This window comes from Saccostrea cucullata, unplaced genomic scaffold (assembly GCF_032062105.1).
Source record: "Saccostrea cucullata isolate Sc308-1 unplaced genomic scaffold, CSIRO_AGI_Scuc_v1 ctg895, whole genome shotgun sequence".
Classification (NCBI taxonomy): Eukaryota; Metazoa; Mollusca; class Bivalvia; order Ostreida; family Ostreidae; genus Saccostrea; species Saccostrea cuccullata.
Genome location: NW_026922913.1, coordinates 81,886 through 97,588, shown reverse-complemented (window position 1 = coordinate 97,588; position 15,703 = coordinate 81,886). Strand labels below are relative to the sequence as shown.

The 15,703-nt window shown below is 33.2% G+C and overlaps 1 protein-coding gene across 1 annotated transcript; it reads left to right on the top strand.

Annotated features, from left to right (window-relative positions):
• Window positions 1-177: 177 nt before the first annotated feature.
• Window positions 178-11,232, top strand: LOC134262784 (integumentary mucin C.1-like). Its single transcript, XM_062745116.1, has 6 exons — window positions 178-256; window positions 2,284-2,439; window positions 4,762-4,866; window positions 6,043-6,321; window positions 10,716-10,840; window positions 10,974-11,232. The coding sequence occupies exons 1-6, from the start codon at window positions 178-180 to the stop codon at window positions 11,067-11,069; spliced, it is 840 nt and encodes a 279-aa protein (XP_062601100.1). The 3' UTR covers window positions 11,070-11,232.
• The last annotated feature ends 4,471 nt before the right edge of the window (window positions 11,233-15,703 follow it).

Below are 15,703 nucleotides of genomic sequence, written 5' to 3'. Positions count from 1 at the left end.
GAATAGGTGGAGCAGTTAGCTGTGATAAAATTCTGCGTACACGTCGGATAAACACCTACAGAGACCATTACATTTTGTAAACAATTGGGAAAACAGTAAAATAGTAAAAGAAGCCATACATTAGTATCTAAGTGGCATATAATATTTTTGGACGGAAGGGACAGTTTACAGAATGACATGCGTGAAGGAAAACCATCATTCCGAGATTACAGTGCAGTAAAAAATGAATTTCTTAACGTGACTTTACCGTTTTTCCGTAAATAAAATCGTTTTTACGCGGACAGAGGTTGGATGATTGCAGGATATGAGACGGGCATTGTTAAATATTATTTTTCGTATGAAACCTGAACATTTTGTGCACATATGACTGGTTAAAGCGACAAAAGAAATATATTGAGTTAAACGGTGACTATGTTGAGGAAAGTTTCATGCACTCATATTATGCTTTTGACGTCGGGTTACGTCAAGAATTCATTTTAGTGCTCCGGGTATGAGTGTGTGTCTTTTTTTAATCTGATTAAAATATAATTATTTGTGCTTTGTTTTGGTTGAAAACTTGCATTTTGATAAAATGAATCATGAATTTAATGTAAATAATAGTTTCAAATATTTTGTCAATGTTTGTCAGTAATTATCATTGTTGTCCACGAACTTTATGGACAACCCTCGCATTTTATACCCATCTCTCTGATACTCGCACTAATGGTTGCTCTGCCTGTTGTAATATTACACTAATTATGTAATTAAAGGTAAATTACAATTTCTTTAATCTTACATGTAAGGGCAGACCAACTCTAACTTCATAAAAATATCCAATAAATAGAGCTCTTTGGTGTGCAGTGTTTAGAGCGTCCTTAACAATTCATAAATTGATAAAAAGGGGTCATTTTAAAACCCATACTGCGTTGACTGGAAATGGGACGGTAACAATCCTACCCTCAACCCCTTCCTTTCCGACCTTGACCAACCTCTGCCAATCTTTCCTTCCAGGATGTTTTTTTTTTCTTTATTTGATTTCTTTGATTAAGAAAAATAAAAGAAGATAATCTCTCTCATATATAAGATATTTTAGGAAATTTTATTCTACTTTTAATCATCTCTTGCGTTCGTAAATAATGTTAGTGTCTCTAAAACAAGAGCTATATCCACTATTGATGTTTTCTTGTTTATTATCAATTCCGTACCTCCATACATAATCGAAGTTTAAATTAATGTCAAAATAAGCCGTCAACTGTTAAAGTCAACGCTTCTCACAAAAGTCCAATAATAGACTAACATTTGGTATGATTGATTGATTGTATGTTGTTTTAACGTCCCTCTCGAGAATTTTTCACTCATATGGAGACACCACCACTTGCCGGTGGAGGGCTACAAATTTTGTCCTATGCTCGGCACTCAGGACCTTTGAGCAGTGAGGGATCTTTTTCGTGCCAGCACCTACTGCGACACGGGGCCTCGGTTTATACGGTCTCATCCGAAGGACCGGTCTCCACGTTCCACAGTGGGATTCGAACCCGCGACGTAATGATTGACTCCTTACTTCGCGACTCTAGAGCAGACGCTCTAACCACTGCGCCACGCAGGCGACCATTTGGTATGAAGAACGTCTGTCAGCATTTGACTCAATGATAAATTGTTTTTTCTGACAAGGTTATTGTATCGACCATACGATCGACTTACGATTTGATACCTTAAGACAAGACTTCTTATATTCTTGTTTCATCAACTGTAAAATAAAATCATACAGAATTTGACAATTTGTATGTGATCTTTTTTTTCATTTTGTTGTACGTGAAATTGAGATTAATTGTTATCATATTCTAAATGCTGTTCTTGCATGAGATAGACGTTTTTCTTGAAACATTCAATTAAGTAATAATTGAAAATGCCAGTATCTATAACTTACATTTTTTGGATGGGAAAATTTAAGGTTGTACCATGCCTTTAATGGCTAAATGTTTCCCATTTTCCGGAGTTAAATTTCACAACTGAAATCTACCCGAAAAATCTTAGATTGATTGAAGACAACATCTATCAAATACAATTGCAAAATATCTGCTTAAAATATTAATAATGTATTAAAATACATGTACTCAAACAATAAACATAGATTATACTAAGCACAGTAAAATTCCTAATTTTTCTACTCACAAAGACTTCTAGTATCCACATGAACTATCATCAATTAAAAACTAATTTATTTTTCATTTTAGAAACCTGGATAGTTTTAAAAGAAATATTTATATTAAAACTATTCAGTAATTCTCTTTTTATTCGTTCAAGAAGTTACAACAACCACATCCGTCCCTTCACCAACCGTGAATCCGCTATCAACATCAGGTTGTCATTATCATACTGACTGCAGTGGACACATATGTTCCTCTGATAAACACCCTTACTGCAAATTCGACGAATATTCAACAATATGTCACTGCACAGGTGAATTCTCTCTCTTACTTTCTTGTTTTAATAAAGGGGAAATAAAAGAAATAAAAGGGAGATCTAGGTATTAAATGTTGCAAAACTTTCATTAACTGTCTTTTTTTCGTTCTTTCGCTTGTTTATTTTTATGTCATTTTAAAGAACTGTGACAAGAAAAGTAGAAATAACTAGTAGACTTATTGTTCACAGAACAATAAGAGGTCTTTCCACCTTCCACCGCGATAACAAGGTTTTCTGCACAAAGGGTGATAACATTTAATAGGGTCAATCTTACGGAATACGAATTGAATCTTTCAAATAGTTTTAAGAGTACATATTAATGATGCTAAGACAGTTTCTTTATGTTAAGAGACATAAAAGATATAAAAAGAGCTTAATTTCTTGATTTTGGAATGACCTTGACCTTTGACCTTTACATGAATTTTAACCTCAAAGGTAAATAAATCTTATGCAGTTGGTCCGATGTTTCTATCACTTCTCGTTTTGAAAATTTTTAATTATTTCTAAAATTCAAAAAGTTTCAGGGGCAATAACTCATTGAAGAAGTCAACGAAGACTTTTGCAATGAATAGATTCCAGAATCCTCTCAATTAGTCCAAGACTTTAGTGAAGGTTTCATATTTGTACGGTTTATGGTTTCGCAGTAGTAGCGATAACAAGGTTTTCCGCACAAAGAGCAATAATTTTTAATAGAGTCAATCTTACGGAATACAAATTAAATCTTTAAAATAGTTTTAAGAGTACATATTAATGATGCTAAGCCAGTTTGTATATGTTAAGAGACAAAAAAGATATAAAAAGAGCTTAATTTCTCAATTTTGGAATGACCTTGACCTTTGACCTTTACATGAATTTTAAGCTCAAAGCTCAATGAATCTTATGCAATTGGTCCCATGTCTCTATCACTTCTCGTTTTGAAAATTTTTAATAATTTCTAAAATTCAAAAAGTTTCAGGGGCAATAACTCATTGAAGGAGTCACCGAATACTTTCGCAATGAATAGATTCCAGAGTCCTCTCAATTAGTCGAAGACTTTAGTGAAGGTTTGGTGTCTATACGGTCTACAGTTTCAGAGGAGTAGCGATAACAAGCTTTTCTTGCGTAAAGGGAAATAACTTCGAAAGGGGTCAAAGTTCGAACAAGGGCTGTCGTTTTTCAGAATAACTTTTGATATCCAGTTTCATGAACTATAAAGATTTTCGATAAGTCTTGCGGTTTCAAAAGTCCGGGAAGAAGAAGAAGAATAATAATAAACATAAGCATTTCAAGAGGTCTTTCCACAGAAAGGTGGAAAGACCTAATAATTTGAAAAGAAAACTCAGTTAAAGCCGCTTAACCCGAAACAGGCACATATTATCATACACAATTAAAGTACGTCATTACATAGATAATATATAAAAATAGATTATAAGATTGATTTAATAGTTTATTACAACAATCCTTACATGGAAAACGCAGATCAAAAACCTTATTGACAAACAGTAGTTCCTGACGGAAGTTAAGATCTGTTGTAAAGTCAATTTTGAAAAAAAATAAGTTTATCGGATATATCTAATATTGAAGATAATTCAAACCCGATTATTTTTTTCTCTATTAGTAGAAAGTCTTAGTCATAATACATCTTTTCAAAATTAAGTAATTAATTGAATATAATCCTTAGTAATTTTTATATTGATATGCATATTTCGAGGAGAAAGGAAAATCAGATATTTTAAATGATTTTTTAAAGGAGCTAAAATATTGTCCATGTACAGGTAATATATGTACTTTGTTGTGAAAAAAAATGCTCGGGTTTGTTCTTCATGAGATAAACATGTAAGCGATAAATTTAATTTTTCGAAGGTAATTTCATGCGATAGCAACAATGATCAACATAGGATTATTTTTTGTGTGACCTAACAAAAATTATTTTTTTAACTTTTGAATTTTGATATCTTTTAAAAAGAAAAAGACTTTAGGGATATAATTTGACAAAAGTTGAAACAATTAATGGACAAATATTTTTCAAGAAGAAAAACGAATATATATTTTTAGCGATTGGAATCGGACCAAACGGCTTTAATGTTGTAGTAGTAGTATTTCTGTAGAATGTCAAAAAATAAATTTTTATTCTGAAAATTAAAAAAAAAATCAAAATATGTTTTAGATAAAAAAAAAAACCCAGCAATTTGGATGTTTATTTGATAGATAAAAACCAATTGTCCTAATTAATCTTAATAGCTTAACACAAAATACACACAACCAACCGTATTTTCCCCTTCATTTACTTTCTTGGTTTATATTGTTGGAAATCAAGTACATTGAAATATTTTGTTTCAGTTTGTACAGAACACAAGCATTGTATTTGCCCCGAAGGACTGATTGGTCTATGTTACTTTGATATTGAACACAAGAATTACAGCTGTAGTTGTAGACTAGCACCAGGTATTTTTTTTACCATTTTCTGCACTGGGCGTCCAAAACATTAGGATTGTAACTAAACTTAAAGTCATTAATTCTATTTTATTCCTTATAATGACATAAGTTTCAAAAAAAAAGTTAAATAAACCCTTAGCTAAGATCAAATGTTTACATGGCCCATTTTATTTATTTCTCCAGCCCTTTTTTCAATACTAGGACTAGGAATATCCATTCTGTTGTGTTTCATATTTTATGAAGAATAAAAATCAAAGAGTACAAAAACAATAGAAAAACCCACTGTGTATTCATTGTCTTCAAATCTTCAGTGATTCTAAGTTCAAGGACTTACACACAGAATTTATTAGTGGTGTATGTATTCGTTAATATAATTTACAGAAATGAGATGACGGGAAAAAAGGTTCAGCATCGACTATTAAAATTCTAACACTGGCCCCAGAAAACGTCTCACACTGTATGATTTATTTTTATCAAAACTGAACGTCTTTACACATCACAGCTCTGTTTGTGGACTAACACCAGGTATCATCTACCATTTTCTGCACTAGAAGTTGTTAGAAATGAAACTGAACTAAAATCATAAATCTATATTTTATTTCTTATAATGACGCAAATTCATACAAAAGTGTTAAACAAACCCTTAGCAATGATCATTTTTGTTCAAAGTGCTTATGTTTTCACATATCTCGAAAATCATTTCAAAATTAGCTCTGACTATATTCAGTCTGCAGTGTTTTCTTTTTTACGAAAAGAAAATTCAGAGAATACAAAAACAAGGTATAGGAAAAACTCATCGTGTTTTCATTGTCTTTGAATCTCAAGTGACTCTAAGTCCAACTTTCACAAGGCCACAGAATTCATAAGTGCTTGTATATGTTATTTTAATTTATAGAAATGACATGACGGAAAAAGTTCAGCATCGACCATCAAAATTCAGATACTGACCCCCTAGAATGTGGCAAAGTGTCTGATTTTTTATTCATGAAAAAACGTCAACAAATGTCTTTACACGCACAGAAATGTATGCATAAACATTGCTTTTATGGTGTTCGAATACCGACACTTTAACTGAGTTGCATTTTTAAGGATATACCATTTTAATTGAAGTAGTATTAAAACATACGCTGATGAATGAAAGAAGTCAAAATTTAGCAAAATATCGCAACTTTTGCACATCGCCAGATACAACCACGACAGTTTCAAAATCATCAACATCAAAATCTGTACCGACAACAACATTACAATCCATTTCTGTGTCTTCAAAGTCAACAACTAATTATACACCAATCCCGACAACAACCCAATCATCCACAGTTTCATCAACGACAACATCAAAATCCACTACTAGAATTGTATCTACTGCATCTTCTTCATCTGTTTCCTCATCAACTTCAGCAGCCTCACCAACATCAAATTCAGCAATATCACCAACATCAACTTCAGTTCCTTCCACAAATCCAGGTATATAATGAAAAGTCTTTATTTGTTGAACTAAAGCCTTCGATAAACAACTCGCTGACTACGGTATTCATTGGAAGTCTTTTTATTAATGATATAATTCATCTTTCCTCAATAACTTTAAAATATTTTCAAAGCGTTTAAGAGAAATTGTATTACAAAGTGATCATGTAATAACATCTATGTAGGAATTAACTTAAATATTATATTGCATTATTTATTTATGTGCAGAGTGTGTGGATGAAAGAGATAAGAGATTGCAACTGTTTAGTTGGACAGACAGACATACATTCTTTATTCCCTTTGCAGCAGAGATGAATGCATCAAATTAATAAATATGTAACAAGATTTGAATTTAGAACAAAAAATGAGGAAATATGAACATGTTCACAAGTTACTGTCCATAATTTAAACACTATGTACATAATTTATCAAATTTTGAAGTTTTATACTTCATGTATGTAAGTGTTCATTTCTGTCATCATACGCGCAACACCAGTTGCAACAGCAAGCATAAACATTTCCCACCCCTCCCCAGGTACAATAGAACCACGCCTTTATCCAAGAATGGTGTCAGCGATTACGTCGTCACTATTATTTGCGAGATTAACGTAAGATTGGACATTTATCGTGTTTACTATTTCGTCCATCAAGCTGTCTCTGCTAGCAAATAGCTTTGGGCATTTAAGGAGAAAATGCACTGCAATATCACTTGTTGTACGCGTACACAGTTTGCAGTTAACGTCCTCTTTAACGATGTTGACCGAGAGTTTAATTACTGAAGCTAGATTCCACGACGTGTGTTTCAGAAGTTTCAATCCGAGTAGCCAAAAGGGATGAGTTTATAATTGTTCATGTATTTCTGTTTTAATCGAATTATCCCTCCACTCATATTTAGCAGCAGATTCAACTACAGTTCCTTCGAATTGTTTCCAGGTGTATTTTGGAGGAACGTCACGATTCAAAAGGTACTCTCTGAAAAAGAAATCAATGCTGTAATCCCTCATTATGGAGTGAATATCTGCTAGGAATCCACCCTTTGGCCTTTGTGTTGCCGAAACAAAAGCGCACAACCTTGCAATGAAAAGCTATTATAGTTATATTTTGTAAAATAAGGAATAGCTTGTTGTACAAAGTCTGTTCCATTACATCAACTTTAATAAATCTACACTTTTTTCATTATAACCAGGCGAAGGGAAAAGATGGTGCAAGATGGTGCACGGTGTTGGTGATCTTTGGTAAAATCCTTGCATTCGACGGGCCGCGTATCGCTGTACAATTTCCAGCTCTTCGATCTTTTGGAGATCACATCCTATAATTCGCATCCATACAAGATCGATGTCATGACAACTGTCCATAATTTTACGCTGGTCATAGGATGTATACCGTGATTATGAACTCCTACATGTATGTTGATAAGCGAGTTTAATGTGCTTTAACTTCCTGTATGCTTGTGTGATTGCTGTATCAGAACGAAACTAGCATAAACATCCTCTGAATGCCGGTTGATGTTTTCCTGACCAAGAATAAATGGTCAAGCAATAGGCTGTTTTTGCCGCTTTCTACTAGAGCTTAAAGATGAGAACACAACTTTTGTCAGGATTATAACGCAAGTGCCAAAGTCTAGCGTAATTGTTTACAATATCAAGTTGCTTCTGGAGAGCATTTGGAGTATTGGATATAAGAAGTGTCGTCAGCCAGAATAAAACTTGGAATGTGCAGGTCACACACACACAATCCAGTCACACTTTTATCTAGCATTTCTATCAATTCGTGAAACGGTAAGAAAAACTACGACGATAGTACCCTTCCTTTTCTGACACCTTGCTGTAATGTAAATTCCTTCGACAGTTCTTTTTCATTCGAGAGCTGGAATAAAAAAAAAAACATAATTTTACCCTGCGGTTGGTTTCTTTTTCCTTTCAGTTTAGTTACTCCTCTTTTGAATTGTATTGGATATTTTTCATTGTTTAGGATTACGTTGAACAGCTCCATTGGGATTTCTAGAATAATGTTTTGCACAAAACGCAGGTGTTCAATGACGAGTTTGTGAGGGCCAGGAGCTTTACCGTTTTTCATTTTCTCCACTGCTTCTGTTATCTCTTCATTCCTGATAATAACATCACCAATTTTATAATAGAGATCTAATATCTGACATAATGGTCAGTTTGAGGTTTCTAACTCACTTCAAACATTTCACCACTGTCGAACACTTCCATCAACTTATTATGCACTCGAAGGTAAGGTCTTGTTCAGCTTGGATGACTACCTGGCACTGTTCATCAAGTTAGGCCAAAGAAAACCAGTTTTTGTTTTTCTTCTGTCTTTACAAAAAAGGGATCATCTCGAGAGGTTTTTTATTTCGATAATAATGATCATTAACTTTGTTTTGTAGTATTTATCTGCATTGGGACACTTTTATATATACTACACATGCGTAAAAGTTAGTTTTGGTAAATTCTTGACATTTCATTCATTTCACAACGCAACGACCACGGATGACAACGTAGATTTTCACTCTGAAAAAAAAAGACCCACAGAAAAGGATGTTTTAAAAGACGATGCCATTTATCGATTACATGTATATGTACACCAAGATGCTTCAGTTCAGTTTTACAGTATGAAATTCGGATATATATTCCTATGTTCGAAATTTGCAAAAAAGCAGTTTCTCATTTAAAGGTATTTTTTCATAAAGCAAAAGGAGCTCTTTAAGCTCTATTTTTCTATGAAATTGGGAGATTATTTCTGATTTATTTTTTATAAAAATGCAACAGTACCTCTTTCGTGCGCAGGATTCGAACTCGGAAGGATTTTTCTCCATCCACCCTTAAAACAACGACAGACACACGTTCAAAAAACGCTGGAGTAGATGGACAAATGGTCATAAAACGACAAATGGTCATAAATCACCGAACGAAATTACAGATTCCGTTGGAATTTCTTTAGAGAAATTTTGTGTTAAAGGCGGAAAAAAGGATATTTAAAAAGCCCTTGTATTCTAAGTATGTTTCATATGAAATGAATCTATTATAGCAATAAATGGTGAATTTAGGAAATTTATGATCGGAGAAAAAAATGCGTCTACAATATTGAATGTGAATCCTCAATTCACTGTAGTTGTTTTTGCTATTATACCAATAGGATTTTGGTGAGATATTAATGTTTTACACTACTAATATCCTACATAGTCCATATTATATTGTTTGATTTGTCATTGCCTGTCATTAAGTGCTGTTTATTTATTCGCCTCGCCCTTTGTTGTCATTTGAATGTTATATGTACCTGTCCAATAAGTTGAATCTTATTGCATGGACACCTACAGGTAACTTATTGGACGGGTGCAGGACAATAACAAATTTATTGAGCCAGGTTGATCAAAAGATGACGTCACAAAAATGTTTTAAGTTTACAATTATAACTAAAATTCATGTGCACTGATAGTGTGCAAAAAGATAATAAATATCTGTCGTGTGTCCTATGTATTAATCGGGTAAAGGGATCGTTGTGTTATCATTTATTTTAAAAGAAGTGCTCACAGTGTCAATACAAAATGTATCAACCCGCATGAACACCGATTTCCAGTACTATTGTATTCTTTGCTCATAGTTGCTCGGAGTTTATACATGTATATCTCACTTGATCGATACGAGAGCATGCTCTTTGTATTAACAATTTCTTACGAGGTAAATTAAATATAAACAAGTTGATGAAACAAAAATTTTAGCAGTCTCATTAAAAGTCATCATTAAGTAAGTTCTATGGTCGATACAATGACCATGTCAGCTAATACAATTAATCATTTGGTCAAATGCTGACTGACGATTTTCCTACCAATTGTTAGTTCATTATTTATACACTGACGACGGATATTTTCCGTTATTTCCCGACTATGACGAGGCGCACTAGGCGGGTGTGACCGGTCGTTAGGGGATGCTCACTCCTTAATGGCACCTTATTCTTCTAATGATTTGGATGTCTGTGTTTGGTCTGCTCCTATTTTGTATTGTTTTATGGACTTTTGACCTTGAATATTCTCGTTATCTCCATATGTTTCATTAGAAAATATTGAAAAAATCAGATTTTTAGCTTTAGCTTTTGCTTTCCAAATTTTATTTAGCCTTGCTTATTTCTAAGAATACGTGCATTGGGTCAATAAACATTTAACTTGTTCTTATTCAGACAAAAATACAATAAAAGAAGTACGGAAAACAATACAGAAATCGTCGCAGTCTATGGGCTATAGCTCAGTTCAAAATGGACAATTCATTTAAAACCTTAAGTTCCCTTGGTAGCTCTTGTCGGTACTATTTCAAAGCGGGGGCATAAAAATGAGTTTCTAGGAAATCCTGTATATATAATGTAGACTTTAATTGGTGTTCTGGCTTTTTGTTAAGGCACACCTTGTCCATCTTGTGATGATGACCTTAACTGTGTTTGGAACACGACATGCTCTACATCTCAATGCTGCATGGCGAGGTCTCCAGACCACGGATTTCGATTCACAGTACACTGTGTTCAAGTAAATCGAATAATGAAATTTACAATCTAAGCATCAGACCTCAAAAGCTTCATTATTTCATGTGCCCAATTTGACATGCATTTAATAATTCTTAGTTAATATGATTAACTTAGTTCTATCTTTATTGTTACAGAGGGAAGACTGTCGTTACATGAAAACAACTTCGGGGAATGCCGAAATATACTGTTGTGATGACAGAGACTGCCTCAGGAAGTTTGTTGGAATATAAATGTTATAATTCTCTGACTGATGTAATCAATAAAGGGAAAAAAAGGAGAAAAGGTACAATTTCAACCCAAAGAGAGAGTGAGAGAGTTTAAAGTGTTTAATATTTCAACAAGTTCAAAAGACAGAAAGTAATCAATTAGAATACTCGAAATTGTTTTCCTGTTACAATATGAAATAATTAAATATGTTGTTGTAAAAAGCTTTATTTGCTAATTTTTAGCAGTTCTTAACCAAAAATTGAAGGAAAGGAAAGATAGAGTGATATAAGAAATGTAAACTAAATAATAGATTGAGAAACAATTTCAAACCTTGCAAAAGATCTAATTCATTGGTAGAAAAAGATATTGACTTGCAATTCTCTCCGTGGTTGAATCACATGTTTAAATCACATGGTACTTATGTAGAAAAAATCTTCTATTTGCTTAACGGAGAAGTACAACGCAATTTTTTGGATGGGGTGTAAAACAAAAAAAATATTTTCATTTCTCCTTTGACAGAAAAAATGTTCAAAGTCTCTGTGTTAGAAAGATTGCATTTGTACTGTCAGACATTAATATCACGGAGTCCTTGCCTCGGTATCATAAAATACACTTTGACTTCATTTTCAATCACTTAAAGTAATAAAGTCCGCGTTATCGTGAATGTTTCAGTCCGAGGACAAGGAATGTTGTCCGAAATATAAAATCTGAGGCGTTAATATTTCGAGACCAAGTTTAAGGAGATTTGCCTATATCATCCACGAAAACAAAAACTTAATCATACCCCCACTTGAAAAGTGGAAGGGTATATAGTGATCGGAATGCCCGTCCGTGTGTCTCTACGTCTGTCCGTTTCGTTTTAGGGCACCCAACTCTTATCCGCAACTGCTCTTATACCACTGAATAAATTTTAATGAAACTTTCACAGAATAAGTGTCAATGTTTTGCTACAGTAAACCAAATATATATGTCGTATCTAAATGTAAAATAGGAGGTGCACGATGACATCATGTGATAAGGATTCTGTGAGTCTTATTAAATTTCATTCAGGAATACAAGAGGAGTTTTGGATAAGAGTGGATACCCTAAAGAGTAACAGATGGACGGACGTACAGCTAAACAGACGGACGGACATCAAGATCACTATTTCAAGAAGAAGGTAAAACAACAAAACTAGAGGTACTGTGAGCATTGAGCTCACTTAATGATACCCTTCCTGTAATACTGATTATAATGGCAAAGTCTGTGTTTTGCTGAGGGAGACCTAAACTTAGTGTCAGATCAAAATTAAAGAAGAAGGTGAACAATGGCATTATATAATGAAGAATTTGTAAAAGTATTATCAAAGTTTCCCACTTGCATGGAAGGAGTTGCGAATAAGAAGATGGGTACCTTTGAATATTATAGAAAGAATGGCAGTGCCCATGTTTTGTTGTAGGATACCCAAAATATGTGTCGGAGCAAAATTTAAAAGAGGAGGCGCACAAAGGCATAATGTAACAACGACTCTGTGGAAGTCTAAATAATTTCATTCAGTAATATAAGAGGAGTGAGGAAAAGAGATGGGTACCACAAAGGCTAACAGATAAACGGACCGACAACGCGCACTTTACTGTCGTATAAACTCCTCTGGTTTTGGATCAGTTGAACTAAAGAAACAAGTGAAAACATTTTGTTGTCTCCGGAGGAGTAGGGGGGGGGGCTTCTTTAAAGATTAAGAGCAGAAAATAGTCATTTTATTACCTATTTCACATAGGTAAACAAATAAAAAAAATCATAAACAATGTACTCGATCAACCGCATATATTGAATATTACATAAGATAAAACATATCGGTAATATTATTAAATTTTATTTTACCAGGGTGACCTCCTTGGAAAAAAATGTCCTAGATCCGTGCCTTTTCCCCCTTTTTGTGAAAATTCATATGAATATCAATACAAATATAAAATTTATTCAAATATGTGTGGCATTTGGCAGTAAGCAGTTGGCTTTCGTATATGGCATTCCATAAGGCGCGGATCCATTACATTTCCAAGAGGTCACCCTGGAAAAACAAAATTGACTAAATGACCAATATGTTTTAATTTATGTAATATTCAATATACAGTATGCTATTGATAAAGTACATTGGGTTTTTTTATTTTCTTATATGAAATAGGTAATAAATTGACCATTTTCTGCTTTTAATCATAAAAGAAGTAACACCCCATCCCCATCCCCCACCCCGGAGACAACAAAACCTTTAAAGAGAGAAAATCAACAAAAAAAAAAAAAAAAAAAAGATTTGTCGTTTCGCAGATAAAGATGTTTTGAAATTAAATTCATATTTTCCATTATATTCTATAGTTAAGAATTTCCTCAAATTAAAAATGTATTCTACTCTCTGTGTATTTTAATGTTTTACATGCAAATATCTTGGGGTGGGGTGGGGTGGAGCATTTAAAATTTGTACAGTCATGGGTTAAAATATAAACTAAAAGAACTAAAACTGATCTTGGACCCTCCACGTAGAAAACGCCGATCAAACATTTATATCTCTTTGTTTTTACAAATAAGATATATTTTGCATGCATAATCTAGAGAGAGAGGTCCGAACCACCCCTCTGAAATTTGTAAATTTATTAAATGCACAATCTAAACCAACTAAAAGTTATTCAATGTATAAAATAAATCAACTAAAAGGGACCTTAGAACTCCCCCCTCCCCCTCCCCCTCCCCCGAAAACGCGGCTTCGTGTTACAGTGTAAGTTGGTATAAAAAATGCCATAGACATGAAGGTATGACGCATGAGAACCCCCTTTCCCCGGCCGAAATAATTTTTTTACATTGAGGAAAAGTCTTTTTTTTTTCTTGTCAAGAAATTTCTGGGTGGGATTTTTTTTACATGACTGACCCTCTTGGATCCGCACTTGTTTTTTTTTTTTTTGGGGGGGGGGGGTGAAAATTCACATAAATATCAATATAAAAATAAAATTTATTCAAATATATGGGAGCAGTTAGCAGTAAGCAGCTGACAGTTGGCAGTAAGCAGTCAGCAGTTGGCAGTAAGCAGTTGGCTATGATATTCCATAGATAAATCACATGAATATCAACGAAAATATGAAAATTTATTCAAATATGTGTGGCAGTTGGCAGTAAGCATCTGACAGTTGGTAGTTAGCAGTTGGCTGTCGTATATGGCATTCAATACTAACCAGCCTTTCTTTACATATTTTATTAGATATTCATATGATGCATTCATTTACAGCAAAGTTTTAACTCGAAAAAAACTTATTTGGATATAACTGATTTTTTTTTTCATTTTCATTGAAAAAACACAAAATAAAATAATTAAGAGCTAATATCGACCTTTCAATGCTGTAACCATTGTTTAAAAAGGATGACTCAAAGATCTATAAAATAAAAAGTTTGTGTGGCATTCCACCTTAAACATGAGTCTAACAATCTGACAGAAATTGACCGCTTATTCACCCATCGAGAAAAGTAAATAAATGAATCGCCTTTTATCAAGCATAAGCAAGTCAATGTGTATAAAGCTATAAATGTACTATGAAGTAGCCGACATAAGATTACGAATAATCTTACTGTATCTTTGAGAAATCCTTACCTCTAAAAGTTTCAGCACAGACTGATGACGAAGTGCCGTGTCATCAGATCAGAGCTACCTTGCTAGGCGTTACTAATATCTCCAACTATGAATGGGACTAATAAATACCGTAAAAATCTCCAGGTGAACATGATGCATTATCGACCAAGCCAATCCTTTAGTGGTTACATCCCAATAAGCTTGGCCAAAATGAATTTTTGTTACTTCTTGAGATCAATGAATTTTTCTAGAATTTGAATGCCTTTATTTGTTGTTTACAAATTACATGTAAGTAAAATTGACAGTCAGTGACTCAGGTAAACAATGATACCATAAAAATAATTTGTTGTAGAGACACATATTATAATCGATATTCATATTGTGTGAGCATCGTCTACATATCATTATACAACTTACTTTCACCGACAGGTATGAATATGTATTTAAACAGTCATTTTATAGACGAAGTTTTTACAATGTATATTCAATGAGATAATATTGATTTACAACTTTATTAAATATAGTAGTAAATTTAACAATATAAAATATCAAAACCAAGAGAATGCAGAAAAAGCAACCATCGGATTCTCATAGCGTTTATCCTCACACAAACACTAGTACGAAATTCCATTAAGTAAGATAATAAACATGAAGCTTTATATAATAACAATGTCATTCTATGGCTTTTCCGGGAACAAATTTAAATTCAAAGATAATAATGTACATATATTTGATATCTGAATGTCCAACTCCTGTACATTTCAGAGAACATTTCTACAATCAATAAAATTTTGAAAAGAAAATAATATAAGGCGAAAGTTATATGAAAACAGTTAACACATAAACTGACAGTAAAAAAGATCCATATTGCAGGTTTTGCAATCATATTAAGCTATATATACAATTAAAACTCTGCTTTAAAGGTTTCTTCTGATGAATAGATTATAGGGTTCATGTATTTGTATGCCATCAAGATTGTATTTTAATTTCAAAACTTTTTAAGTTACATCACATACAGGACATATTTGATACCTAAAAAAAATTACTCAAATAATTGTTACAACATCG